At 46.0% G+C, this 27,017-nt stretch overlaps 1 protein-coding gene across 1 annotated transcript in view; it reads right to left on the minus strand.

Annotated features, from left to right (window-relative positions):
• Nucleotides 1-1,155: 1,155 nt before the first annotated feature.
• The window catches only part of PIP4K2A (phosphatidylinositol-5-phosphate 4-kinase type 2 alpha), a 172,707-nt gene continuing 146,845 nt past the window's right edge, over nucleotides 1,156-27,017 (minus strand). The window contains exons 7-10 of the mRNA XM_032349607.1: nucleotides 17,488-17,601; nucleotides 8,073-8,316; nucleotides 5,906-6,009; nucleotides 1,156-2,819 (exon numbers count right to left, since the gene is read on the minus strand). Of these exons, the coding sequence (XP_032205498.1) occupies nucleotides 2,739-2,819; nucleotides 5,906-6,009; nucleotides 8,073-8,316; nucleotides 17,488-17,601 (543 nt within the window). The 3' untranslated portion in view covers nucleotides 1,156-2,738. The remainder of the gene's footprint in view (nucleotides 2,820-5,905; nucleotides 6,010-8,072; nucleotides 8,317-17,487; nucleotides 17,602-27,017) is intronic.

The raw sequence follows: 27,017 nt of genomic DNA on the forward strand, positions 1-27,017 counted from the left end.
TTTCCTGTGTGGCACAGTTCAGCTGGGGGCAGTCTGCTTTGTTCATCTGATGTTCCTGGTGGACCGAAGTGCACACAAGTACATGGGGGAAAAGCACATTATGCTCAAATGATTCCTCATAGCTCAGTTGCATTAGAACAAACAGGGATTTTCAAAACAAGTGCTATAGCCAAACGGACTGTGTTTGCTAACCTGGCACCAGTGGCAGGAGAATGCGTCAGAAAGCCTTCCACCCATCCGAAGAACCCCAAGAAAGTTCCAAAAAAAGCTGACACAAGAACTATGGTTGGTAAAAGTTAAAAATGAAACAAGCATATTCATTGGAGAGATTTCTTTTCTCTGCCTGTCCCTCTTGCAGTATGTCCATTTTGGTGGGGAAGTTTCTGTTTACTAATAAAATAAGTCACAGGTTGAAGGCAAAAAAGATTCAATTTCACTTTTACTACTTCAAGGATCAGCTAAGTACCGAGTACTTGGAATTCATTTGCAGTAGAGAGAAACACAATGGACAGAGAGGAACGAAGGATCCACCTTGAGTCATCAAAGTGCTTTATTTTGTAAAGCCTGGCTCATGACTGGAGTGTATTGTTAGCACTAGGAGATACAAGGCAAACTTCCTCACTCTGTCCAAACAGTTTATCGACAAATGAATGACAGAGACTGTTACAGACCAAAAAAAAGAAAAAAAAAAAAAAAGCATTTTGTAAACTTCTAAAAGCATACACAGACGGGCCACAAAGGAAATGGTTACTCAAATAATGTATGTGTACCATATCTTTACTTCAGGGTCTCACTTTTGTAGTCTTGGGTCCAAGAAACCACAGTATGACTTCAGAACACTGAGAGGGACTCGATGCCAGAATGAATGGTGGGGGAGGGGGAAGGGGGCGCAAATCCCAGGCTCAGCTAATATGAAGGCATAAAATTCAGATTTGGACAGCCATGTCACAGGGGCGAGAACATCAGCCACCGGGACTCACAGACCTCCGGTGAAGTCACTAGTAGAATGGCGTTGCTGCTGGCTTTCAGAGACCCCGATTTTGCTATCACCTGATTTTCCCAAGTCAACCCACACGCAGTAGGCACAACTGAAGTCTTGATAAGCCCTGAAGTAAAGTTCCTGGAAGGGGCAGTATGGCAGGGGGTATTTGCTTAGTTCTAAGTAATCACTGAAAAGTGGCTTTTTTTTAATCTTTCCTGAAACTGCCTACAAAATCATCTCGTGTTTTAAACAAAGAATTTCAAAGGCACAGCTTTAGCACAGTGTATAAGTTGATAACCTACTCTAAGCAAGTCTAATATTTTAGCTTGACGCCTTTCTGAAAATGCCAGAAAGTTGGTAAATACATGATTGATGTTGGAAACTTATAAACTGATTAAAACACAACCAGCACAGTTTAGGGCAATGAACTTACATAACCAGATTTGGGTTAAACATTTAAAAAAAAAAAATCTGGTTGATAAATGTACATCTGGAGGAAACAAAACAACCCTTTTCCTTTTATTGTATAAGACTGCCTACCATGTACTTTGAATAAAACATTCACCCAAAAACATGACTGCAGGATACATTTCAAAATATGACAAACATTATTTCACCTACACTGTAAAATGACTTTACATGTAAACTTCAGATATCACATGCTGTACATTAAATTTTTAGATTCAAAAATATCCCTGTTTTCCTAATAATGTAAACAGTAAAATTGAGGGTTTCAGTTAAAGGGATAATTCATAACAAAATACCACTGTTTAATCAATGGTGAAACAAACATCTTAGAATCCACATTTGCCATTGTTAACAGGAAAATTCAGAGTTCTAATGCTTTGCTCACCTTCCCACAGTAGGAGATGTAGATACCATTGCCCAAAACTATGCACTTTTCAGGTAAGCTTTATTTTTATTTTGTAGCATTAATTCCTATATTGCAACATAAGAATGTAACAGTGAAGAAGCTCCAGGCAAGAAAAGAGAAGTAAGCAGTTTCCTGGACATACTTACTGAGGTGAAAATGTACAGACAAGAGTCACTAGGGGCATCGGCTTCTTGCTGGAGGAGGGGCCTTTGTCCCCGGACCCCGGGAGTCCCGACACCGCGGAGGCAGAACCCTGAGCCCGGGCGTGCTGGCGATGCTCGCGCTCCCCCAGCCCGCGCCAGGGGCTTGGCGGACAACTATAAAGGAGTGTCAGCGTGCGTGGTAGAAATGTAACATTCGCAGTAAGTTTTTTTCTTTTAATCACCATCATTATTATCATCATTATTATTATCTTCATTATTATTATGAATACTGTCACATCTTTCAACTCCAAAAAATAAACTGATCCACAGTTTATCGCGTGACGCCAACATGGTTGGTCTGACATGCATTGCCTTTGCCCCCTCCCCCCGCACGTGCTCACCCGTCCATCCGTCCACCCACAGCTGGAGTCGGAGGGTTGTTGCCCAAATGCACTCTGACTGAAGCTGACCGGGTTTCATTAATTAATTAATTAATTAATTTTTAAGATACACGCATACACGCGCGCAGACACACACGCACGCACACGTGTCAGAAATAGCTAGAACGATGCTGGGAAATATCAGGTAGCTGTTAAAGCGAGTAGCCTCCAAATCAGTCATCTTGGCCTGAAGATGTAAACGAGGAGGTGTGCTTCACTGAGTTTGGTTTTCGTTTTTCCTACGCCGAAGCCACCTCTGTCCTTCCCGTGCTCATGTCCGTCCAAGGCCATGTGGGAGGTTACGTCAAGATGTGGCCAATAAAGTCCAAAAAGCGCTTTGAATACTGTTCTGGGTTCACGGTCGAGATCTCTGCACCAGCCTGGGCAGTTTTAAAAGAGAAGAATTATCAAAATAATTACTACTTAGTCTCTATAGCAATTTCCAATTGCAGCTAAACACAAAGCTAATAATTTTCCAATCTCTGCCTCTGTTCTTAAAATATCTTGCATATTGTGTCCGAATAATCAAGGTTCTTAGAAATCTGTGTGAAAATGAGGCGAAGAGTCCGTAACAACAGATGCTGTAATCACGCTGACTTCAGCAACTTAAAAAAAAAAATCCAACTAGCCATGTTTGGGATGTGCCTGTCACATGGTGGACTGTGTGGCCTACGCTCAGAAGCCACACGAACAATATTGCCATTTTTCAGGAGAGCAGATTGGAGATCCCTTGAGAGTGATGCCAACAGCAACATTTGGCTGAAGGGAACTGACAAGGACAGAGGATCAGGTTTCTTTTTCAGGACTCAGGTAAGGGGCGGAGCACTCACAAGAGGGGTGACAGCCACAGCAGCGGGGTCTGGATCAGCCGCACCCCAGCCAGGTGAGACCTCAGGCTGCGGATGGCACCTCCCCCCGCAGGGGCCGGGCCGGCTCCCTCAGCGCGGGGCACAGGCTGCCATTGTTCCCCTTCACACAGACCTTCAGCGGGGACTTCCCATTCCGGGAGGCAGCCCTGGCGACCAGACCTGAGGTATGTAGTTACTGGCCAGTTTCCTGAGCCGCAGAGGGCAAGACCAGTTTTATGAAGTCACCACGGGCTATTTTTAGACACCCATACTCCCCGGGGAACCTGTAATTTCCCAGCCTGGCCTGGGCCACGGGGATCTCCACGGAGGAGCCCAGGCCTTGAAGGCAGAGAAGAGTTCCCAGCCGCAGCTCGACACATTCCTTTGCTAAGGTAAGGTCTTGCTCCTGCAAACTTGTGCACAGTCCGTGGCGTATTGTGGAGCTGAGCTGGGGTCTCAGAAGAGACTAGAATGGAGCCATGCTTGCTCCGATTGATTTCGAGTTCCCCAGGGTGTGTGATACTGCAGCACGTGTGGGGAGGGGTGGGCTCAGACGCAGAGCACCTGCTCACCTCGGGTGTCCTCTACTAAACCCCATCAGCAAAGGGTTAGGACTCCTTTATTAGTTGGGACCCTTAAGCTCCGAAGTGTTTTCTCAAGGTTACACAACTGGGAAGACTAAAATATGGATTATAAGGCTTCTGACCCAGTTGATCTCTGCAGTAGACCCGTGGTTCTCAGGCAGCGGTGAGCATCAGAATGACTACAGAGCCTTTTCCAGACCTCCCCCAGCTTCCTGCACCGGACTCAGAACCAGAGAAGGGGGACGGTGCCTCAGGCATGCACGTATTTCGCAAACGCTACCCTGAAGGATGCCAGCTTCCAGGTGAGAGCCCCCAGGTACCGATACAGGCCCTGGACTCCAGCAGTGGGCTGGGGGAGGTCTTCAGCCCTGCTTTGCACCCTGCAGGAATACCATACCTAGTTGCTGGTGATGTAACTAAAATGTTTCTTTGGCAAAGAGAATATGGCTGTAGACTGGCTCCCTTGCTGAGAGGACAGCCTGTTTGATTTTAAAATACAGAAAAAGAGCCTTTTTAATCGAGGCTGATGTTCTCGGCTGGCTATATATACTACAGGCAGGCACCTCTCCTTGAGTGAACGGGCCAGGGCCCAAGTTCATTGCTATGGGCTGGGGGTCTCTGGCTTTTTTAGCAGTGTCTGGAAAGCCAAAACAAATCTCTATAATACAAGCATAATGGATGGTCACAACATGTGAAGTTCAACCAGGGAGGGGGTTTTTGCTGGTAGCGCAGGGGAGATGGGACTACCAGAGAGCAGGGGGCTGGCTGGGTTCTGGGGAGCAGTCCCATTTCTACCACTTTCTAGCGCTGTGACCCTGAGCAGGCTACACAACTGGCCATCACGGGCTCGTCACGGGGAATTCAGCAAGTCCCCATATGCACAGAATAGTGATAATTTAAAACAAGCACAATGAAGGTGAAGAATTCATGTTATTAAACTTGGATCTTGCACCCAAAAGATAGAGAAAATACAGTTCACCGTACAAAACGGAAGATAATCCCGCATGTTCGGGAAGCATCTGAAGCACAGAGTAGGGTATCAGAATAGTCTCAACATTCATCTGTTGATGGACATCTAGGTTCTTTCCATAGTTTGGCTATTGTGGACATTGCTGCTATAAACATTCGGGTGCACGTGCCCCTTTGGATCACTACGTTTGTATCCTTAGGGTAAATACCCAATAGTGCAATTGCTGGGTCATAGGGCAGTTCTATTTTCAACATTTTGAGGAACCTCCATGCTGTTTTCCAGAGTGGCTGCACCAGCTTGCATTCCCACCAACAGTGTAGGAGGGTTCCCCTTTCTCCGCATCCTCGCCAGCATCTGTCATTTCCTGACTTGTTTATTTTAGCCATTCTGACTGGTGTGAGGTGATATCTCATTGTGGTTTTGATTTGTATTACATGGGGACTTAGAGTGGAGAAGGGAGTTGGGGGAAATTGGAAGGGGAGGTGAACCATGAGAGACTATGGACTCTGAAAAACAATCTGAGGGTTTTGAAGGGACAGGGGGTGGGAGGTTGGGGTACCAGGTGGTGGGTATTATAGAGGGCACGGATTGCATGGAGCACGGGGTGTGGTGCAAAAATAATGAATACTGTTATGCTGGAAATAAAAATAAAAAAATATATATATATATGCACCCAAAAAAAAAAAAAAAAAGAATAGTCTCAACAGGTGAGTTTTGAGGACTCATGTGAAAACACTCAGCTGTCTTCACTTTCATCTTTGAAGCATTTTCCCAACAAAAACGCATTTGTACTACATTCCAGAGATGCATGAGTCTGTGACCATCCCGTGCGTAAAAGGACGAGCCACTGAGTTTAAGTGACTTGCCCAGGGTGTGGGGAGAGCTGGTGTGAGCCTGTTGGCATTCGCTGCCTCTCAGTCTCACACTCTGAACGCGACCCCCCAAACCAACAAGAACCCGGGAGGGACTCTGGCCAGCTTGGCGGCAAGGGGCGGGGCTGGTTCCCGCACCGCAGACAGCAGCGGGCCCGGGAGCGGAGAGGGAAACATGGTGGAGGTACTTACCCCATGCTTAACAGTTTTGGCGGCGTGGGCAGCTTTCTTTTTTGCATCATAATGAGTCAAAATGTCAATAATTGCCATAAAGTACACCTCTTTCCTGGGCGAGTCTGTAGAGAGACGAGAGCAACGATTGTGAGACCAGTGACATGGCCTAGAAGGGCGGAGGGGGAGGAATCCGGGACGGGGACCCGAGGGGTCTGAACACAAAGGCCGGGTACACTGCAGCTCAAACGCATTCTGGAAAACGACAACTTAACTTTTTACTCCCCTCCTCTGGGTTTAATGGGGTGGGGAGAGAGGCAAAATGGGGAAGTGGGGTTGGGGGATACAGGCTTCCAGTTCCGGAGTGAGTACCAAGGCACAGCACGAGGAATACAGGCAGTGAGAGGCTAACAGTGTTGCGAGGGGACAGACGGCAGCCACCCCTGTGGTGAGCACTGCGTCACGGACAGACTGGTCCCATCCTGATGCCGGACATGCGGAACTAACCTAACATGGTGTGTCAGCTCTCAGGTACAAAACAAAAACAAGTGCTAAAAAAATAAAATCATAATTTGAAAAAAAAATCCATGTAACTCCTGCATATCCCTGTTAAATAGCTTTTTTTTTTTTTCCAATTCTCTCTCAATTTAAAAAGTAAAAAAAAAAAAAAAAAGTATAACCCCAGAATATCACCAGTAGAGGTCCAAGGGCAAGACTGTTTTCCTTTTTTTGTTAATGTGCATTTTCCTTAATCATTATGTATTGCCTTGGTGTAAAGAAAAATGCTATTTTAAAAATAGAATAGAGGTAATTTTGCTCCTTAATCCTTTTCTACCAGTACGGCTGTAATGCGCTTTGCAGAGACTGCCTCTACCCGCAACCCTGCACGGAGCTTTTCAACAGCATTTGCTCACTTCGTGTCTCGGTCACATTCTGGTAATCCTAGCAATATTTTAAACTTTTTCATTATTATATTTTTATTGTGATGTTTGATCAGTGATTAAAACTCACTGAAAGCTCACATGATGGCTAGTATGTTTTAGCAATAAAGTATTTTTAAAATAAGATTGTGTATGTTTTTTTTTCCAGACACAGCGCTATTGCACAAATATACTCTAGGCTAGGGTAGACACAACTTTTATACGTGCTGGGAAACCAGCACATTCATTTGACTTGCTTTATTGTGGTCTAGAACCCAGGGTATCTTTGAGGCATGCCTGTTTGTAATTCTGATGGAGTCCAGCATCAGAACTGGATAAAGGCATATATCCAATCAGTCTTCCTGCGTATTTCCACCAGTATAATGCTGTTTTAATTATAAACAATAAGAGAAGTACATTTGACTATATCTAATTTTCTGTGTTGGGAATTTTGGTGGGCAAAATTAAAAAAACAAATTCTCATGGGGCATATCAGCCAAGTGAGTCTGAGCTGTGTTTAAACAATGATGAACCATTTTTATTACTCAAAAAATAAGAGGCTGGCATTTATCATCTCTCTAAATTATTCTGATTTTCTCATGCATAAGTAGCTAAAGTAGAAGGTAATATTCCTTCAGATGCCCAATCATACCGATTTCGAGGACTAAGACTGCGCTCACGCTGGAGAAGAGAGCCACAGACCCTTTAACGGGGCCGGGGTGGGATGGAGTGACAGAGTGGAGTCCGCTCAGCAGAGGACGGACAACAGCAAAGCAGACATCGTCATCCCACACCCTGGGCCAGCAGCGCTCGTGAAAGGGAAAGGGCGGGTAGCGATGAGACACCCGCCGTCACAGGGTGGCTGAGCGAGGTTCAGGAGGGACCCTATCTGTACCCGGCAGGGGAGGGATTCCCGACGCTCCTTCAGAGCCACGTAAGAGCTAAGAAAACATTTACAAACATTTCTTCTGCGTGTCCCCTACATTTACAGAAGTGCGCACACATGTGCGTTGTGTATATAAACTAGTTGGTGGCTTCGCTCTATTCCCTCAACATCAAACAATTCAAGGGCCTTTTCACAGTAGGTTTCAAAACCAGAGATTACAGATCCTCTTAACATACTCCCGTCCCTGAATCGATTCCTGGGGCTCTGGGGAGTAAGTCTTGGAGGGCCGCCTGCTTTGGACGGGGATTACAATTACTGGTAGGAAACAATGCAAAATCAAACCATTTCATAGATAAAAAGAGTTGGTAATAACTCAGCTTACTTTCATGGCACTTAATTCCATAAACATCAATGTTCGGGTCAAACTCCCCTGGGGCCAAGGGCGGCGAGCTGTTCAGCGTATTTCCAGGACTGTCCGGCGGGGTCCCGACGGGGTGGGCGCCATCGCTCTCCCCCTCCTCGTCCCCCTCGTTCTCTTCACACTCCACCTCTTCCTGCTCGGCTCTCTCCACGTCGTGGATTCCCACCAGGAGGCTATAGTCCATGAGCTTTAACTGGGCAAGAAACTGGAGGGGGGGAGGCAAGAGGGTCAGACATGCCTTAAACGAACCCCCAGACCTGAAGCAAACGGGCGCAGGAAAATGCCCGTGGGGGGACGCTGGGAGGGACGGGGCAGCAGAAATGAGGCGAGGGTCTCCCTAAGAGGCAGCCAGCCAGGAGCCTCCATTATGATGCTCTCACAGTCCCAGGCAGCTTCTCTGGCCAAAAACGTAGCCCCACACTTGGGGCTGGCTCAGCCCTGGTATTATTTTCCCTGAAATGCGAAGCTGGATGCCGAGAGGCGTGCATGGATCACATGGAGGTTGGATTACCCCAAAGAGCAGAGCGCATGACTGGCAAGGAGGGAAGAGAGCCGCTCTCCCGACAATGAAGACTGGCTGATGGGAAAAACCAGGGACCTCCCAAGTAGCTTCCAGCAGAGTCTCTTGTGAAAGCACTTTGAAATTCAGCACACTGGGCTGAGAGCAGATTATTATGCTGTCCGTCACAAAGAAGTAAAAGCCCAAATGTCCCAATCAGCCAGCAAATGCCCGTGTCAGTGCTCTGGTGACTAACGTGGTCCTTCTGTCCTGCTCGGATTTCCTTATGGCGGGAGCGGGGGGACCGGAGAAGCCGGACAGGGCTCCCTTCCCACGCAGCAGCTCCGGCCCCGGAGGCCTCCTCTCCCTCCGTCCCCGGGTCCAGCCGTGGGGAGACTAATGTGGGGCAGGACCTAGCCCCGTGGGGCAGCTTACTCCTGCCTGCCAAGTTCTCGTTTGCCTTTTCAGGTCATGATTTTTCTTCTAAGTGGACGTCCCCGGACTCGTGGTCTGAAGCACTCTGTTCTAACCGCTCAAGTCAGATGTGGCCAGGCCTCCTGAGGACAGAGCATGGCGGCCCGTCTGCTGGCTAAAATGCCGGCAGCCCCCCAGCCGGCTGGCTCGGCACAGGGTCCAAGACTGCTCTGACCCTGGGCCTGTGGCCCGAGAAGACGACCCTTGGGGCTTCGGTGCCACACCCGCTCGGTGATGCAGAGCAGCTGGAGGGCCTCGGGCGGCTCAGCTAGAACTTAGGAAATGAACTTCCTTACGCAAAGGGCAAGCATGTGAAATTATAGGTCTGAAGTTCTGGCTGGAAATGAAATGAGATCAATTTGCGGAGACCCGCAGAGCCACTTCTCGTCCTGAGCCCGTTGGGAAGCGGCCCGTTCTCCGAGCTGGAGAGAAAGCCACACTCCCTTAGGACAGGAGAAGAGCTGCCCCCGCTGTCCCTGATGCCTTCCGCTCCTCAGAAGCCGCCTCCTGCCTGCTCTCCTCTTGCTCAGCTCCCATTTCCTTGTCTTTGCACCATGAGTCCCCTCGGGCCAGGCTGACTCTTCCTCATTTAAGCTCAGGGGGAAAATCACACAACTCTTTGTTTAGATAGGTAAGTGAGGTCGGAGAGACCTAAAACTTAAAAATTGATACATGCAAACCCTTTGGCAAAAAAGAGTCCGAATGGCCAACAGCTACAGAGAGGTTCCACATCACTTGTTATCAGAGAAATGCAGATCAAAAACCCCAGTGAACGGTCACCTCACCCCTGTCAGGACAGCGAGTATCAAAAAGTCGAGAGAACCAGTGTTGGCGAGGATGTGGAGAAATGAGAACCTTGTGCCCTCTTGGTGGGAATGCAAACTGGTGCAGCCGCTGTGGAAAGCAGTACGAAAATTCCTCAAGGAATTAAAACCAGAACTACGGAAAGATCCAGCAACCCCAGTGCTGAGTACAGATCCAAAGGAAACAACATCATTATCTCGGAGAGATCTCTGTACGCCCATGTTCACAGCAGCATCATTCATACCAGCCAAGGTAGGGAAACAAGCTCGGTGTCTGTCAGTGGGCGACCGGATCGAGAAAATGTGATCCGTACGGATACAGTGGGATGGCATCTGGCCTCAAGAAAGAAATTCTGTCATTTGTGACAACATGGATGAACCTGGGGGCATTAGGCTAAGTGAAAGAAGCCAGACAGGGAAAGATAAATACTGTGTGATATCACGTACGTGTGTATGTGTGTGTGTATGTGTGTGAGATTTAACTCCTAGAAACTGGAAACGTGGCTGCTGAGGGCTGAGGGGGGTGGAAGACATAGGGACAGTTGGTGAAAGGGTACAAAGCTCCAGCTCTCAGGGGAGTAAAGTCTGAGGATCTAATGTAGAATGTGGTGACCACAGTCGGTAATGCTGTGCCGTATCACTGGCATCTGCTAAGAGAGCAGAACTGAAATGTTCTCACCCAAAGAACAAAGGTCACTATGCGAGGTGACGGCTGTGTTCATAACTTGATGGGGAAATCCTTTCCCGGGGACACACACATCAGTCACCACCACATATGCATGAAATATCCTAGAATACTGTGGTCAATTATACCTCAATAAAGCTGGGTCAAGAAATAAAGATGTTACTTATTCTAGTAAAAAAAAAAAAAGAAAAAAAGCCAACAACAAATAAAACAGAGTGCTGGTTCTCATGCCTTCGATCAGTTTGCTGAGTCCCAGAAACAGAGGAAGCTCTTGTTCCTCCCACGGGCTTTCCCACACTCCCCTTTTCAAGTCCTCACAGAACAGCTTTCCACCTCCCTCAGCCAGTGGCCAGAGACTGCCCGTCCTGCCGCTGCCGGGAGTCACGGTGCATCTGGCCGGGAGCTCCTCTGTGTGGGCAGCCTTCCCCCTCTTGAGGCAGCAATAATACTATAAAGCTGTGGCACCGTATTCATAAAGCTTGAATCTTTTCCCCACGCGGAGCCAGCCTCCCAGCCACGCAGCCAGACCTCGGGTACCTGGTCTGCTCCCCACAAGCGTGTGGAGGTGGAAGAGAGCCAGGCCCGGCGGGGTAGGGAGACAGCGGGCCTAGCCTGAGACAGACGTTCCGATCCCCGTGCAAGAAGGCAAACAGGCTCGGAAAGATTAAAAGAGCGTGCCCGCGGAATCAAAGCTAAAGCAGAGTGAATTCAGGATCCTATGTTCAAAGCTCCTGTTCTTTATACTGCATTAGGCTGCTTCTGGAAACTGCATTAAGGCAGCTTTTCCCAAGTCCTGTTCTTTGCAACACTAGTTGGGGAAAAAAATGAGTCAATCAAATCCAACGGTTTCTGAGGAGGAGGGCCTCCCAAAGTTACTATGGGCTGTGAGTCTCTGAGATGGGGTGCGCACCAGCAGCAGGCCCCACACTGATTTCCACATGAAGCCTGCTCTTCTCACCCCTTCAGAACGCCCCCTGGGCCTACTGATTTGGGAACAAGACATTCGGGAAACACTGCATCAGAAATCCCCAGTGATACCCTCTGCCCCCCAGCAGATAGGACAGGCAGGTTGTTCACTGGTGGCCATGGGTCCCAGACAGCTGTGCCTGGGGCTGAGCTCAGCCTCTGAGCTCCTAGAGAACAGGGTCAGGGCCTCTTCTGCCCCCCACATGGCCCTCTCCCACACCTAGCACAGCGCCTGCCCCGACCCCTCTCTCTAGAGTCTATCTGGCCTGCCCCCTCTGCCCTTCCCGGACACCCTCTAGAGGTCTGGGCACACACAGCTGCAGACACTGATTACCAGGTGACAGCATCTCTCTGCAAGGTGGGGGGGGGGGCTTGGCTGGGCCAGGGCCTGCTCCCCTAGACCTGTGGCCAGGCAAAGACCCTGTTTCTCCATCCCTGCTCTTTCCAGGCCCTTGGAAGTTCCCTGGGAAGTGGTAAAGATTGAAGCTGTGCAAACTGACCCCCAGTCCTCTGGGAAGGGAAGATCTTTTCCAAATGTAAGTTTGATCTTGCCTAGCCCCTGCTAAGGCCTTCATGGTATCCCATGTCCTGCCGGGAAGAAGCAAACTCTAACATGGCCCAGTGGGCCAGGATAGTTTGGTTCCATTACCTCCTGGGCCACCATGAACTCTGTTCCGGCCCACCTTCTGGCCCTCTTACCACACCCAGTTACCTGCCACCTGACTTCAGATCTCAGCTGCAGAGACACTTGCTTATGGGAAGCCTTTCCTGGTTCCTGCCTAGGCCACATCCCAAAGCGCAGGCATGTGGATGGACAAGCATATTTTTCCTTAATGATGCTTGGCTCAGCTGCTCATTTATCTAGTTGGATTATATGAGTCGACTTCTCTCTTCCCCAAACGTGGCAGCTGCATGAGGGTAGGAACTCTGGCTGTTTCTGCCCTCACCGTGTTCCTGTCTGCCAGGAACTGATGGTCAGTCTTGATATTTATTGAACAAATGAATGAGATGCCTGCTGCTTACCTCACCTGAATCTCCCTAACCCCGTTCTCGAAGAAATAATCACCCTATCCAGGTAAAAACATAGCACAAAGCAACAGAAAAACCTTGGCCCAAGACGTAAGAGGCAGCAGCCACCAGGAGTACAATGAGACCATTTATCATGTGTCTGCGCGCTGAGGGAACAAGTATCCCCGTAACACAGGAGTCCACTGTTCCACCTTCACGTGGCTGGCTTTCAAAAACTCAAGTCGGGGGGTGGTGGCCTGGATGGCTTAGTTGGTTAAAGCTTCTGCCTTTGGCTCAGGTCATGATCCTAGGGTCCTGGGATCGAGCCCCGCATAGGGCTCTCTGCTCAGCAGGGAGCCTGCTTCCTCCTCTCTCTCTCTCTCTCTCTGCCTGCCTCTCTGCCTACTTGTGATCTCTGTCAAATAAATAAATAAAATCTTAAAAAAAAATAAATAAACAACTTAAGTGGGCTTTATTACAAAAGGAAGAGGGCTGCCTGTAATGAACTTGCAAAGGTCAGCCCAGCAGGAATGACAGGGCTGGCCCGCTACCTCAGTTTGGGGAAGGTCTCCAGGCTCCAGTGTCCCTCTCACAATGCCAGGCCCCTTCCCGGCCTGAGCTCCGCAGTCAGACCATGGCCCGGGCTCCTTCCCAGTCAGGCAGCTCTGCATCTAAAACCTCAAGCGAAACCACCGGTGATGTGTCAAATGTGTCTCTAGATGGGAAGCTGCTTTGACACAGCCACGATCAAGGACCGCAGTGCCCAGTGGGTATTACGTAAGTGTTCCGATCCAGGACACTGAGAAGGAAATGCGAGACCAAGGACAGCGCAGTGGGGAACAGCAACAGGTTTTGCTGATAAGGCTGACCCCTTTATTCTTTAATTAAAGTACCAGGAAATCTTCAAAATAAAAAGAGTCTAAATTTGGGACTCAGACGGGAGATTAAATCTCTCGGCTTACTAGCTCTGTGCCTTGACAATGAGTTCACATCTCTTGAGCCTCAGTTATTCTAACTATAAAATGGGATAATACCACTAATGTCAGGGGGAGGGTGGAGAGGACACAGAAAGAGAGCATAGCTCAGGCAATGAAAACAGTGCCTCGCAGGTAACCATGGAGGCTGTGACACGATCGCGTGGGTTGTTATTACGGTAGAAGGACTTTTTCATCAAATCCGCACCTTAAACATGGAGATGGGTTCAGTGAGGTGGGCTAAGAGGAGAAAAACTGTGGAAAAGCCCAGAGATTCACTAGTTCTTATCTTCACAAACATTTTTGAATCTCTTCTGAAGCAGAAGAGAATGAAATGTGGCAATAAACCCGAGATTCTTATTAGGGAAAATTCCTGCTGGGTATCAGGGTGGCCTGTAAGACTCCACGTTGAGGGGAAGGGCAGGAGGGAAGGGGTTAAGGGCTACCCTGCTGGGGTTGGCCTCCAGCTGACATTAAGGAACTTAATACATACTTGCTCTGTTTTCTGCTCATCGCATTACGCTTCTGACTCAAATTTATTGATTTTTTTTTAAGTACATAAGATTACAAAGCATGACGATTTTTAAATCTTTATAATCTTTAGGTCCCTCGTCTTTCCTACTTGCCAACTTTTAATAATTATCTGCCAGAACTTCGGTCGGCTTCCTTTTTTCCCTGAGAATATCCCACCTAATCTGATTCCTTCATAATTAATTCCTCTTTATGCCAAATCTTTGAGCTAGAATCTTCAAGACCTTTCATGGGCCCTGTCACAAACCCTTCTGGAAAACTATGTGATAAGAGAGCCATTAATAAACTCTCCTTCACAACATTTAAATTCACTTTATTTGCTAACTTTATTAACACATTTCTTCTACCAAATTACCACCTCCTAACACATCTCAACGCAGATTAAAATTCCAACCAGCCCTATCTCACAGTCATCACTTATCACTTGTTAAAAGTTATAATGATCCTCCTTTGGGGCGTTCATCGGGAAACAAAGTCTCAACTGTGTTCTCACAAACATTTTCAATTTGCGCCTCATAGCAGAGCAGTTCAGGAGTGCGGCCTCTGACAGCCTCCGGCCCCAGACTGAATTTAGTACCTGTGTGTCTTTGAGCAAATTACACAGAGTCTCTGGGCTCATCCAGTTTCCTCATGCATAGACTGGGGCAATGTCAGCACTCATCCTCAGGGGCAGTTATGAATGAGAGAGAGACAATGCCTGGGAAGGGCTCTAGGCTGTACCAGTGGCTCCGTCAATGGCGGCGGCCCACTATCCCTGTCCCCAGCCTCCCACCCACTTCCAAGGTTGTGGGCCCACAAACATGACAGCTGAGATGCCCTGTGGTCGGGGCTCCCCAACACTACTGGGCTCCCAGCGTGAGCCAGTGAGAGGGGATGGGTGCCAGCTTTCCACCGTCCAGCATCATGATGGGAGCTGACGTTAGCAGGCCAGAAGGCCAAAGCCATTTTCATTCTCCATATAGCACGGTCTTTTGGAGAAAAGGGCTCCCTCATACATAGTTATATGCAAAGCTCTCTGAATTAAAATATTTTCAAGGTGTATGAACAGAGCAGGATTTCAGCTGCAGAAAAAAAAAAAGCAACTAGATTCTCATGACAATTCTTTTCTTTTTTTCCACAACAACAGATTGCTGCTTGAGCTATATATAACAAACTCATCTTCTACCTTAAGCATTAAGTAAAAAACAAAGAGTCGTCCCCACCCCCACCCTGCACCAAAACACTGGACTCAAACGAACAGGCCAGTCAGCTACATTAGAAAGTACAGTGTTAATGAAAAAACAAAACTAGATGAAATTCTAGTCTCATTTATCAAGATCAGATGTCAAGCCACTTCACCATAATTACCTGCTTAAAAATTTAATGATGCTTCTGCATGAATTTCAAAACTAAAGATACTTGTATCAGCCATTGAGAATTTTTTTTTAATGAAAGAATGCTTTATGCCCTGCTCCTATTTCAACAAAACAGCTAAGTGCGAGAGCCCTGCATGGGATTAAACTATCCAAATCCTCTAATCAACGACATTATTAGAGACAACAAAAGGGCTAAGAGGATCCTTATGTAATTCAGCTGTAAACTGGAACCGCTTCAGTTACATTGTATCGGAGTCTGAGCTCAGTGATATGCAGCCAAGAGAAAAAAGGATGGAAACAAAAATTTATTTTTTTTGGCAGATCGGACATAACCCTAAAGGATATTTACCATAATTGCTCAAATGGTATTATTCTCAAGATCAAAGAATTGCTGATTGAGGAATAAAAACCCGAAAGTGAGCATGTCTACCTAGAGTACCTAGTTACCAGTTAGATCAAGTTGACACCGAAATATGGGAAATGTCTAACTGATGTTTAACTAATATATACGGTAACAATAATCACTGGCAACATAGGGAAAAAATGCTTGTTACTGAAAGCATGGAGGAAAAAAATGTTACATGATAAAAGCGAACACTTTTTTCTACTTTTCTTTTCAAGTAGACATTGCATCCTTCACAAATAAACACTACTTAGGTTCTACTAGAAATACATATATACCAGCTAGGTTGAAAAAAAAGTAAACATTTTTTAATGAAAATAACCCACTATATAAAAATAATTATGGGGGCGCCTGGGTGGCTCAGTTGGTTGAGCAACTGCCTTCGGCTCAGGTCACCGTCCTGGAGTCCCGGGATCGAGTCCCGCATCGGGCTCCCAGCTCCATGGGGAGTCTGCTTCTCCCTCTGACCTTCTCGCCTCTCATGCTCTCTCTCACTGTCTCTCTCTCAAATAAATAAATAAAATCTTAAAAAAAAAATAATTATGAACTCACTGACTCAGTCTGGGTGTCTTACAATGAAAGAGACGTCAGAACAGGGAAAAACGCAATTGTAAAACTGCTCTGCCCTCACGGGGGATACAGTCGAGTGTAAAACACTCAATTGTTGGCTTGAGCCATTTTAATTATTTTTATTTAATGACGCAAAGAAGAAAACTTTCCACTAAAGCCTCTAAATTGAAGAGCTATACTGGTATTGGAAGTACCAGTATAGCTTACTGGTACTGGTACTGGAAGTAACAGCTTCCTTCATATGTATGAAGTAACAGTAACGGCAAAACTGTGTTCATTAACTGTCTATATTAAAATTCTCTTAGCACGCTCTCGTTAACCTAATGGATCTCAAGAAAATCTCCCCCCCGCCCCGAATTAATTTCTAAAGGAATCATAAAAGGAAATCCCACAAGAGAGCTATGATGCCTTTAAAATCAACAGAAGAATAGGGAAGAGTATATTTTAAATTCTTAAACAAAAACACAGTTAAGAAAACCTCCCTCACGAGAGACGAAAAGCCCATGTTCTCACAGTATTATGTGTGTCACAACCATCCCCTGTGCCGCTAGTGTCGCGAACAGCCTTGGTGCTGTCCCCACCACGTGTGAGGCCTGGTGGGCCTAATGACATCACTTCCACAGAAGCTGGTGGAAATGTTAAAGCACCAGGGGACCGGGGCTGTGTTTACTAACACCGAGATGTGGTTTAGATGAAGAAAACCCCAAATTCAAACAGTTACTAAGCATTTGTTTTTGAAACGCTTTACCGTGTGACAGAATGTCATCGCTCAGCGTCACCCTCCTCTGGTTGCTGTGGGCAGTCCGTGTGAGCAGGCTGTGACCACACAGGGTCCCCGCCGACCAAGATGGTGGCAACCCGAGGGTGGGGACGCCCTGCAGATGACATCCTGAGTCCATCGTCTAGAGGAAGCAGCTGCCGAAGCAGGACACTCTTTTCTAAACCAGATCACCCAGGAGAGGCACCTATTTGGATGGGATTTTCACAATGAACAATACGAATTTTGGCCTCGCCTGCAGATTTAAATGGACGGCTGAAGAAGCTTCTGAGACTCGAGAGTGGTGACAATTCTATAGCGGGGCTGTCCTTCACGTCGATTGTTTCTTACCTCGACATCCTTTTTCAGTTTTTCCAGGAACACCTTTTTGTTGTTGTCATCGATATAAATCTTTTGGCCCTCATTAATGAAATCATTATCCTTTAAAGTCGGTAGTTCTTTGGCCTAAAACAAACGACAAAGGGAATGAGATAAGTTTGAATAAAAGCGAATTAATACATGCCTTCCAACCCCAGAGGTGAAGTTTCCACGCCCGGATATGGAGTGTGCCTCCCTCCCCGCGGGCTTCTCACCCGAGGCAACAAAATGTGAGGTGACTTGAGTACCGCAAGGGGGCACCAGTGAGCTACGACCACTGGAAGCAGTCCCACTAGGAATGGAGGGTTGCACGCACTCCATATTAGGAAGTTTTGCAATAGATCTCATGGCATAAAAACCCAACGGCTTTCTTAGATCCACTCTCTTACAAGAAGTCTTCTAAGTATAGAATTTGTATTCTTGGAATTCTTTGTCAGGAACCTTCAATTTTCTTACTGGTACAACCCAACTCCACGCCCCTGACACTTTTTGGGTAGCCTTTGCTGGCTTCATGTTACAAATAACAGGTTATCTTGTCTCAGAAAAGCACCATCCATAATCCTATCTAATTTCTCAGTCAGGGACAATATGCATCCAGACGCTGGCCATCTGCCCCTTCTAAGCCTTCCTGGTCACCACCCCACCAAGAAGAAAATGTGGACAATGCCAAAGGACAATGTCTTCTTCTAACACAAAACATATTAAGATGAGCAGTTCTATCCTTTACAAATAAACCAGAAGGCGCGAGCTGGCAACTACACTGTCCTTAAAATGACAGTCACAGTACAAAGTCATGGGTGACCATTGAAACATGGGTCACAAGCAGTAAAAACCTTTAGCTTATGCTCTAGGATAAGATGCGCATAGGATCTTAAAATAGTGTGGCTTATTCTATTTCATTCCGTGCAGCCTGCATTCTGGAAGAGTTCAAGACCAGTCAAAGCCCCTCCCCCATCCTGTCAACTAATCATAGCTTATTTCTTCCAGCCGAAAGGAATCCAGCAGAAGACACTTAGTATACCAATGAATGTCTCAGTAGCTTTCTCCTAAGTGTGAGCTAAATGAAAGAAAAAAATAATCCAAGGAAACAACATATTCTCCTTCCTGCTCCCCACACACAACATATTCTCCTTCCTGCTCCCCACACGGCCCCCCTCGTTGTTCAGAGCAGTAACAACTATTGGTTCTATTGCATAGATCTACTGAACCATCTTTCAAATGCCTGGACAGCTCACTTTTCCTTCTCTGTAAACTATTCACATCAGTCCGTATGCACACATATATGCATATACATTATGGGATTCCAAATTTGTAGCTGCCACTCATTTTAACTTTGCAAAAATTTGAAGTCTTGCAATTTTTTTAAAAAGATTTGAGTGAGAGAGAGTATATGCCAATGGGTGGAGGGGCAGAAGGAGAGGGACAAGCAGCCTCCCCTCTGAGCACGGAGTCGCCATGTGGGGCTCGATCCTAGGACCCTGGAATTGTGATCTTAGCTGAAGGCAGACACTTTTAAAAAAGTTACCCAGGCACCTCAAACGTTTTGCAATTTTTAATTTGATAAAACTACGCCAAAATAACAATCTCTACAAAGCAGGTATATCAAGGATCAGAAATCCAAAGGTTTGGTTCAATTAGCAGTTACTGAATGACCGTTATGTACAGGAATGCAAAAATGAGTAAGTCAACACTTTTTTTTTTTTTTAAAGATTTTACTTATTTATTTGACAGAGAGAGAAAAATCACCAAGTAGGCAAAGAGGCAGGCAGAGGGGGTGGAGGAAGTAGGCTCCCTGCTTAGCAGAGAGCCCGATGCGGGGCTCGATCCCAGAACCCTGAGATCATGACCTGAGCCAAAGGCAGAGGCTTAACCCACTGAGCCACCCAGGCGACCCAGTAAGTCAACACTTCTAAAGGGGTCTGTGATCTAGTGTGAGAGAAAAACAGAACAAGTAGGTAAAAAAACAAAGAACAAGGCAGCACGAGTATGCAAAATGGACAGATAAATAACAATCATCCTTGGGGGACACTGATCTACTCTCAAATACTTTCATGCTGAGTCAGAGTTTTGAGGAAATAAAAACACAATGACATTCTTCACAAAAACTATGGAGGGGCCTGCTAGACTGACTCCCTAAATCTGTCATTAATAATTTAAAAATGTCATAAACGTGACATAAAAAACCCGACATGTGAAGACGCAAATTAATGTGAAATGTTTGAGTCAACCGCACTCTACCCGAAGGTCTGCTTCTAGCACAATTATAAACGCAACACAGTTTCATAGCAAATGAAATACAAGAATCTTAAGTTTCACAAATCCAGAGAGCCGTGAGAACCACCACCCAAAATACAAAACTGCAAGTGCCTTAGAAGAAAGGGTTGAAGCCAGATCCACGCACATAAACACAGATGGAGGAAGGGATTCTCTAAGGGGACACCCTGGGTGTTGGCGTCTGTGTGTCGGGGGATGACAGCAGCGTGTGTGGGTGGCGGTGATGGGGGGTGGCCGTGATAGGGATTAAGGTATCAGCCTCAACTCCACAGCTCCCTTCGTTCGTGTAAGAGAAGAAGGGCGGAGGGATTTGGGGTTCTGCCTGAGCAAGGGAAACTTGAAGCCGGGGAGGTCAGAGCAGAGCCGAGGCAGTAAATGACACAGGGGATAGGTGTTTGTAATTCCAGGCACATTCATGGAGATGAATGCCACTCCGGGTTCACCCCAGCAAGATTACCTCATGTGACAGGGAAAACTTAATCCTAGCTCATAAAACTCGGGGCACCCTGCACTCTCTCACTAAGCTCACTTGTGAATTTCACAGGCATTAGGGACGTATTTAGATTGGATCAAGTTTTAGAAAGGGCAACCAGATTGGTTAGAAGACTAAAGGGCTTACCGAAAAGCTCAAGAGGCAAGGGCAGATCCTTAGCAGGGCAGCTGCTGGAGGAATCCAACACGGGTCTACACATACCCACCCCCGGGGGTCTGCAGTGGGCCAGAGCGCCTGGGAGCACCGCCAGCGCGTGGGAGACGTGAATCCCGACATTCCAGATCCTGGCTCTATGCCCTACCAGTCCGGGGCCGGGGCCAGGTTTCTGGAGCTTTCCAGACCGCGGTCTTACGCACGGAGTGGGGAAGGCACCACCCAGCACTAGCAGCTGTAGGTCCTGTGCTAACAGGCATTTCACCTGGATCCATTTCAGTGCATCGGTTCGTTCATCCTTCACAACAACCCTAACTATTACCCTTAGGTTCGTACCGACACGAAACTGAGTTCAGAGAGATTATGCAGGTCACAAGGTCTGAACTAAGGTCTCACAGCCTGGCAAGGGCAACTAGGAAGCCAGTTCTCACGTGGAGAGGGGAACCCGGGCTTCCTGACGCTTCAGTCAGTGTGGGGTGCGGGGTAGAGGTGCGGGGGTGGGAGTTGTTCTGAGAACTCCGCCCACACCTGTGTGACACACTTAACTACCGAGGGCTGCTCGTCGTCCTCACCGTCGTCCACGTGAGCGTTCACCGGCTTGTACGGATTTAAAAACATAGGTTGAGAGACTGCATACAAAATCTTCTCTTAAAACAACAAAAAACTTTGTTCTTTTCTTCTAAGAACTAGGTGACAAAGATTAAAGTCACCTGACAGTGATTCATGCTCAAGAAAACCTTATTCTTAGCTTTTGTAAAATTTTGTAAAATTTTAATTTCCAGTGTAGTCCCCAGAGTGTCACATGAGTTTCAGGCGTACAACAGAGCGGTGCGACAGTTCTACACATCACTCAGTGCGCGTCCCAGTACATGTACACTTTACCCCCATCACCTGTTTCCCCCATCCCCGCCCGCCTCCCCTCTGCTAACCATCTGTTTGTTCTCTATCGTTGAGAGTCTTTCTTGGATTGTCTTTTTTCTTTTTTATTGCTTAGCTTTGAGAACGATTTCAATATATCCCTCTGATAGTGAGATGTGTTTATATTTAAACACAATTTTTTTTTTTTTTAAACTGCTGAGAACTTCTAGGCTGTGAGCGAATGAGCTTCCACATTCCTGGCTACACAGCCCACGAAGGTGAGGTCTGCAGAGCAGCCCAGGGGGTAACTGTGGGGAGCAATGGAGTCTACCCTTCGCTTTGCAACACTCGATTCTTTGCACTTAGGAGAGCTTTGAAAGCCTTGAAGTCCCTGGTCTAGTTCTTTCGTGGGTGTCTTTCATACCCTTTCTAGTTCAATGCAGAACCAGCCAGAGGGCGGAGGAAACCGCCAGAGCTAAAGACATCAGCTCAGAATCGCTTAACTGTGGACTCTCCGAGGCTGGCTCCCAGCCAGCGGTCAGCAACCTTTCTGAAGTGGTAGTAGGTTAAGTCTTTATTTATTCCCTCTGAATTAAGTTCTCCTGGCCAGTTTCGTGCAGACTGGGAGCCTCCGAGTGTGACAGGGGAATGGCGGTACCACACAAGGGACTTGCGGGGAAGCGAGGCCAAGAAAGATGAGCTCCGTCACCCTCCCCCACCCTGCCTGCCCCGGGCTGGGGCTCCTGCCTGGGGGCCTCTGGGAACTGCTCCCAGGACCCCCGCCAGCCAAGGGAGGCTGTGTACAACCAAACTCAGCTAGAGTCAGGCAAGGTTACTTTCCCTTTGGAATGAGGTAATTCTATTGGGGTGGATTGGACTCCAAATGACATTCAACCTCTGCTAATGCAACAAGTAAATGCACAAAGATAGCCAAAGGCATAAGCAGACACCATTCTTGCAACCTAGCTATCCTGCTTCCATCGCTTGGATAAAATTACCAGGATGCATATCCCTCACACTTTCCTGCCGGGGGATGCCAGACGCCAGGTCCATTCGGCACGGTCCTGCACGGGACACAGACTTGAGAGTCAGGTTCTGAGCACAAACTGGATCCAAGCTGCCCGGCTTAGAGCTCAGCAACTTCGACTAGCTGGGGAGCTCTGAGCCAGTTACTTGACCTCTCTGTAACTTGGTTTCTTCCTCTTTAAACGGGGATTAGCAAACAGCACTAGTGTGAGCATGAGTTGAGTTCATACGCATAAAAAGCTTAGGGCAGTGTTTGCCACGTGGAGGGTGACAAACATCGTCAGTGTTACTTGTTGGTCATGTTCTCAAGTATGGCTTGTGTAGCCGGGGGAAAAACTCACGGCTGATAAATCCAGAGCAAGATTTTTTAAAAGTCTGGCATATTTAACATTTTTATACTAGCTGTGATGTTCTGAACCAGCTGCTTAATCTGTCCCTTGCAAGTCTATACTCTTCATCAGTAAGAAACATAACTACGTAACAATATTGGTCACGGTCAGAAATGGTTTCTGTGTAACTGAACACAAATAATCAGGGCCCTGAGAGTCAGGATATAAACCCAACTGTGTCAGAGCCTGAAGATAACCAACACGTGGGTATTTTACATGTATAAATGCTTCTGAACATAAATACTTATTATTCCTGAGGGTTCAATGAAACACATCAATGATCTCTAAGGACAGATTTGTCCAGGGCCTTTGAGATTTATTTATTTATTTATTTATTTATTGGCCTTTGAGATTTAAAAAAAAAAGGAAAAAGTATGCAGAACTAACCGCAACCGAGTTCAGAACTCTCATTTTTAGAAATGAACCATGAGCTTCTGTGGCCAGAAATCATGGATCCTGGAAGGGCCAAGAAAGAATGGTAGAAAGGAGATTAAAACAAGACAAAACAAAACAAGACATTGGAACTGCCCTTCCAATATAAAAATAGTGCTGTTAATGAAACTTTTAAGTTTCCAAATGAGTAAAAATTTTACATATTCTCTGAAAACAGATCCAAAAATAAATGTTTAGCAAAGGAACTTACATCTTGTTTCAAATGGAAGTCAACCTGTTGGTTACATATAAATATTTATCTACTTCACTGGGCTCTGGGATGTGATATAGCATTGCTGTCATGCACGTGGAGTTTAGTAATATGTTAATGGCTAGTAAAGTCAGAGAAATGATAGAGAACTCTTATTTTTAGTGAGAACAAAAAATCAAATAATCTCTTAGAGGATTCAGAAATAATTTTAAAAAATCACAAAGATTTGAAATCTGTATTCACAGTCAAAAACATCCTTCATATACAGAGAATTCAAATGAAAATGATCCTAGGTTTTATTGTTATGCTACAATTATATTAAATTATGCTAAAAGAGTCTATCGTATTTTACGTTGCAGTAGGAAAGTTAAAAAAAATACCTATATTCAAAACGCAAAGAGCCAAAATTTATGTAACATAGAGCCACATTTTCATTTTCGCCTGGACAGAAACCCTAACAGGAAAATGGAACATACTCCTGTCACATTTGAGTACTTAATGCGAACAGGATTTTGGCACCAGAAGGTTTCAATGCAAAGGATAATGCAAGGCATAGTCCTCTGTGATTAAAAGACTTGTATTTCAGAAAGAAATGAATTTCTGTTCGATGTGGTCATTTGGCAACCCATTTTTAAAGTCTAACTGTAAGCCTTGATGTCAAAGATTGCAGCCTGGTATCCCTCTGATGGGCTGTATTGTCACACTTGGGAGATGAATACACAACATAAAAAAAATGTACTAATTATTGTCTCATGTTAGACCTGCTTATGTTCCCGATTTACTTGTTATTCCAAGCTCACCTAAATGAAAATTAAAAGAAAGAATAAAACCCCTTTCAGCAGGCTTTCCAAAACACTTCAAAAAAATCACAGTCTGTGGGGCTGAAAATATAGTCTCCAGAAATATTTCTGTGAGGGACAGAATTTTAGGTAATCCTTACTTTGGAGCTAGGATAAAGATAATTTGATTGAATAACATCATATATGTGGTATCAATTTCAGGGTAATAAGAGATGTTAGAGATTTATAATAAAATCAATTCTGCTTCTCAAAACATCCAAGCCACAAACTTGATACACGAAAAAACAAAATAGTGAATATGGGTAAAGCTCACACAGAAGTAGCAAAGATAACAGGTGCTTTCTCACAAAAAGTGCATGTAACCACCTTCTTTAACACAAGCGGAATGTCTATGCAAGTTCATGGCTTGGAAAATGATCCCACAGCTCAGTACTACCTTGTAATTTCCACAATGAGAACCAACACATTTGTGACCAGCATCTGCATGTGAAAGGTTCATCATTTTTGGTTTGAACTTGTCTATATATAAACGTAGAAAGAGAAGAAACCTCAACACCCTTGTGAAACCAGACTACAATTAAGTAGCACAAAACTCGGTAAACCCCAGTGATTTCAGCCCTTAGAACTGTTGGAGCTGGCAGTGCCCAGCTGTTGGTTATTTATTTATCCTAAGATTTTCAAGCCAATCTTTAAAATGTGAAATATATTGCTTTTCAAATATTGTCATACTTTCCAAAATGTAATGGCCCTTTAACTGGAAGTGGGTGGTATCAATAGGGACAGTTTGGTTTTCCTCCCCGGGCTGTGACATGACAGTTAACCTGCAGGTAGGACCCACAAAATAGGTTGTTATGATCTGACTGGAAGATTCTGTTGTACAGATATTGGTGGTGATAATGTAAGAAATCTGAGTCTGAAAACTTAGGAAGTACTAAGTGGCTAAGTACTATATGGTTTCTGTTTTAATACTAACCTAGCGAACATCATAATTTTATTATTTTATTTTATACTTTCATTTATTGATTTTTTTTAGAGAGGGGAGGGGAAGGGGAGAGGGAGAGAGGATCTTAAGCAGCCCAGATGCGGGGCTCGAACTCACAACCCTGAGATCATAACCTGAGCTGAAATCAAGAGTCCGTCATTTAACCGACTGAGCCACGCAGGTGTCCCATATTATATTATTTTAAAAAGCATGCATCTGCAGCAGCTTGGCTAAAATTCAGTCCCCGTTCTAAATTTTAAAGTTTTCTTTCCACCCCGACTCTTTCTGGAACCAAATGAGTAAGAGTTGTCAGCTTAAAAAAAAAAAAAAAAAAAAAACCCATATCTAGCAGCACTGCTCCTGGCCTGTCTGGGAAACCCAGGGTTGAATTAATCCCAGAGACATAAAAGTGAACTGAAGGCAACTGAGAGTTTCCACGCCATCGTAAGCCAGACAGGCCTAAGGACCTGAATGTTGTTACCTGGGCGGTGCTCACAAGGACCCCAGCATGTTACCCCTTTTTCTTCATGTGCCACTTCTAGCAAATTCCAAATGAGCTGAATCTTAAAAACTCCACTTCAAGACTATCCCCTAAGGTTTACATTGTAGGGTTCTTAGGTTTGCCCCGGCATCTGCCGACATGACAGCTCTGAACATCCTTTCCATGAATCCTAGCAATTGCCTTCAGCCATACCTGGAACAGACAGGACTTGAGTGATTGTCAAGTCCAGGACTTCTCAGAGCCCACTGTGCTGCTGATCTGTGCCTCTGCAGCGGGGGAGGGCTTCGTTTGAAACAAGAGATTCTGACACTGAAGCAGGAGAACCAATGATACCATCCCATCTTTTCATCTTCCGAGTGATGACAAAGTGAAATGATTTATCCCCAACCCCCGAACATCCATTAATGCCAGAGCAGGGGCTGGGACTCAGATCCGTGACTGCGTTTGCGGCCCCTCCCCGCAAACTCCCCTTAATAAAACATCTCTACGCCACGAGGCAGATGTTACCCGTGTTGCCTTTAACGTAAGAGGAATAGGCCCTGCTTCTGCCCTGACAGGAAGCTATTCCTGGCATTTTGGGGGCTGGAATCGGGATTTCTAGCACTGGCTGGCAAAGGGAAATGATTCACTTCCATCTGGGAAGAAAAGGGATTTTACAGAAGAAGGTTAAAGCATGAGCTGAGTTTGGGGTGCAAAAACCATGATTATCTTGTTTTAACTGATCACCGGCTGACGGCAGAAAGATTCCCAGAAGGAAAGGACATGCTGCTGTGCTTGTGTCCCTTATTGTCCAGCGGCTTTGTCACCTTGCCTTTAACTGCATCCCAAAGAAGCAGAGAGAGGGCATCATTAATTGTAATTTGTTACAATTTAAAGATCACAACAGAAATGCTGAAAACTGGTTTGGGAAAGCATTTCTCAATGTAAGGGTATTAATGATCAATTCTTCTAGAACCTTCGGTCCGTAATAGGTAAAATGTCAGAGATGGTGACAGTCACTTAATTGCTGGTGCAATTCACCATGCCTGAGAATCGACAAGGCAGCTTTCTGCGGCCCATTATCAAAGTGTCAACAATGATTATTGCCGATAGAGTTACACAAATGCCAACCGCGGGGCAGCTGTTTCCGGTCACGTGGGCCCCAGGGAGCAGGTTAGATGTTAAAAGGAATCTTCTGCTTGTGACCCGGTGACTCCATTATACACGCTCTGCTCTACCTCACACAATCAGACCCGAGTTTTGAGGAGAAGTGTGCAGAACGATGAACAAAATGCATATTTGTGCAAATCCCCAGGACTCTCTCCCTCAAGAACATGGGCTCTTTAAAGAGTCAGGTCAAATCCCCCAGAAATCAAGTGAGTCCAGTTATGTTTTCTTTTACTT

The sequence above is a fragment of the Mustela erminea genome, chromosome 6 (genome assembly GCF_009829155.1).
Source record: "Mustela erminea isolate mMusErm1 chromosome 6, mMusErm1.Pri, whole genome shotgun sequence".
Classification (NCBI taxonomy): Eukaryota; Metazoa; Chordata; class Mammalia; order Carnivora; family Mustelidae; genus Mustela; species Mustela erminea.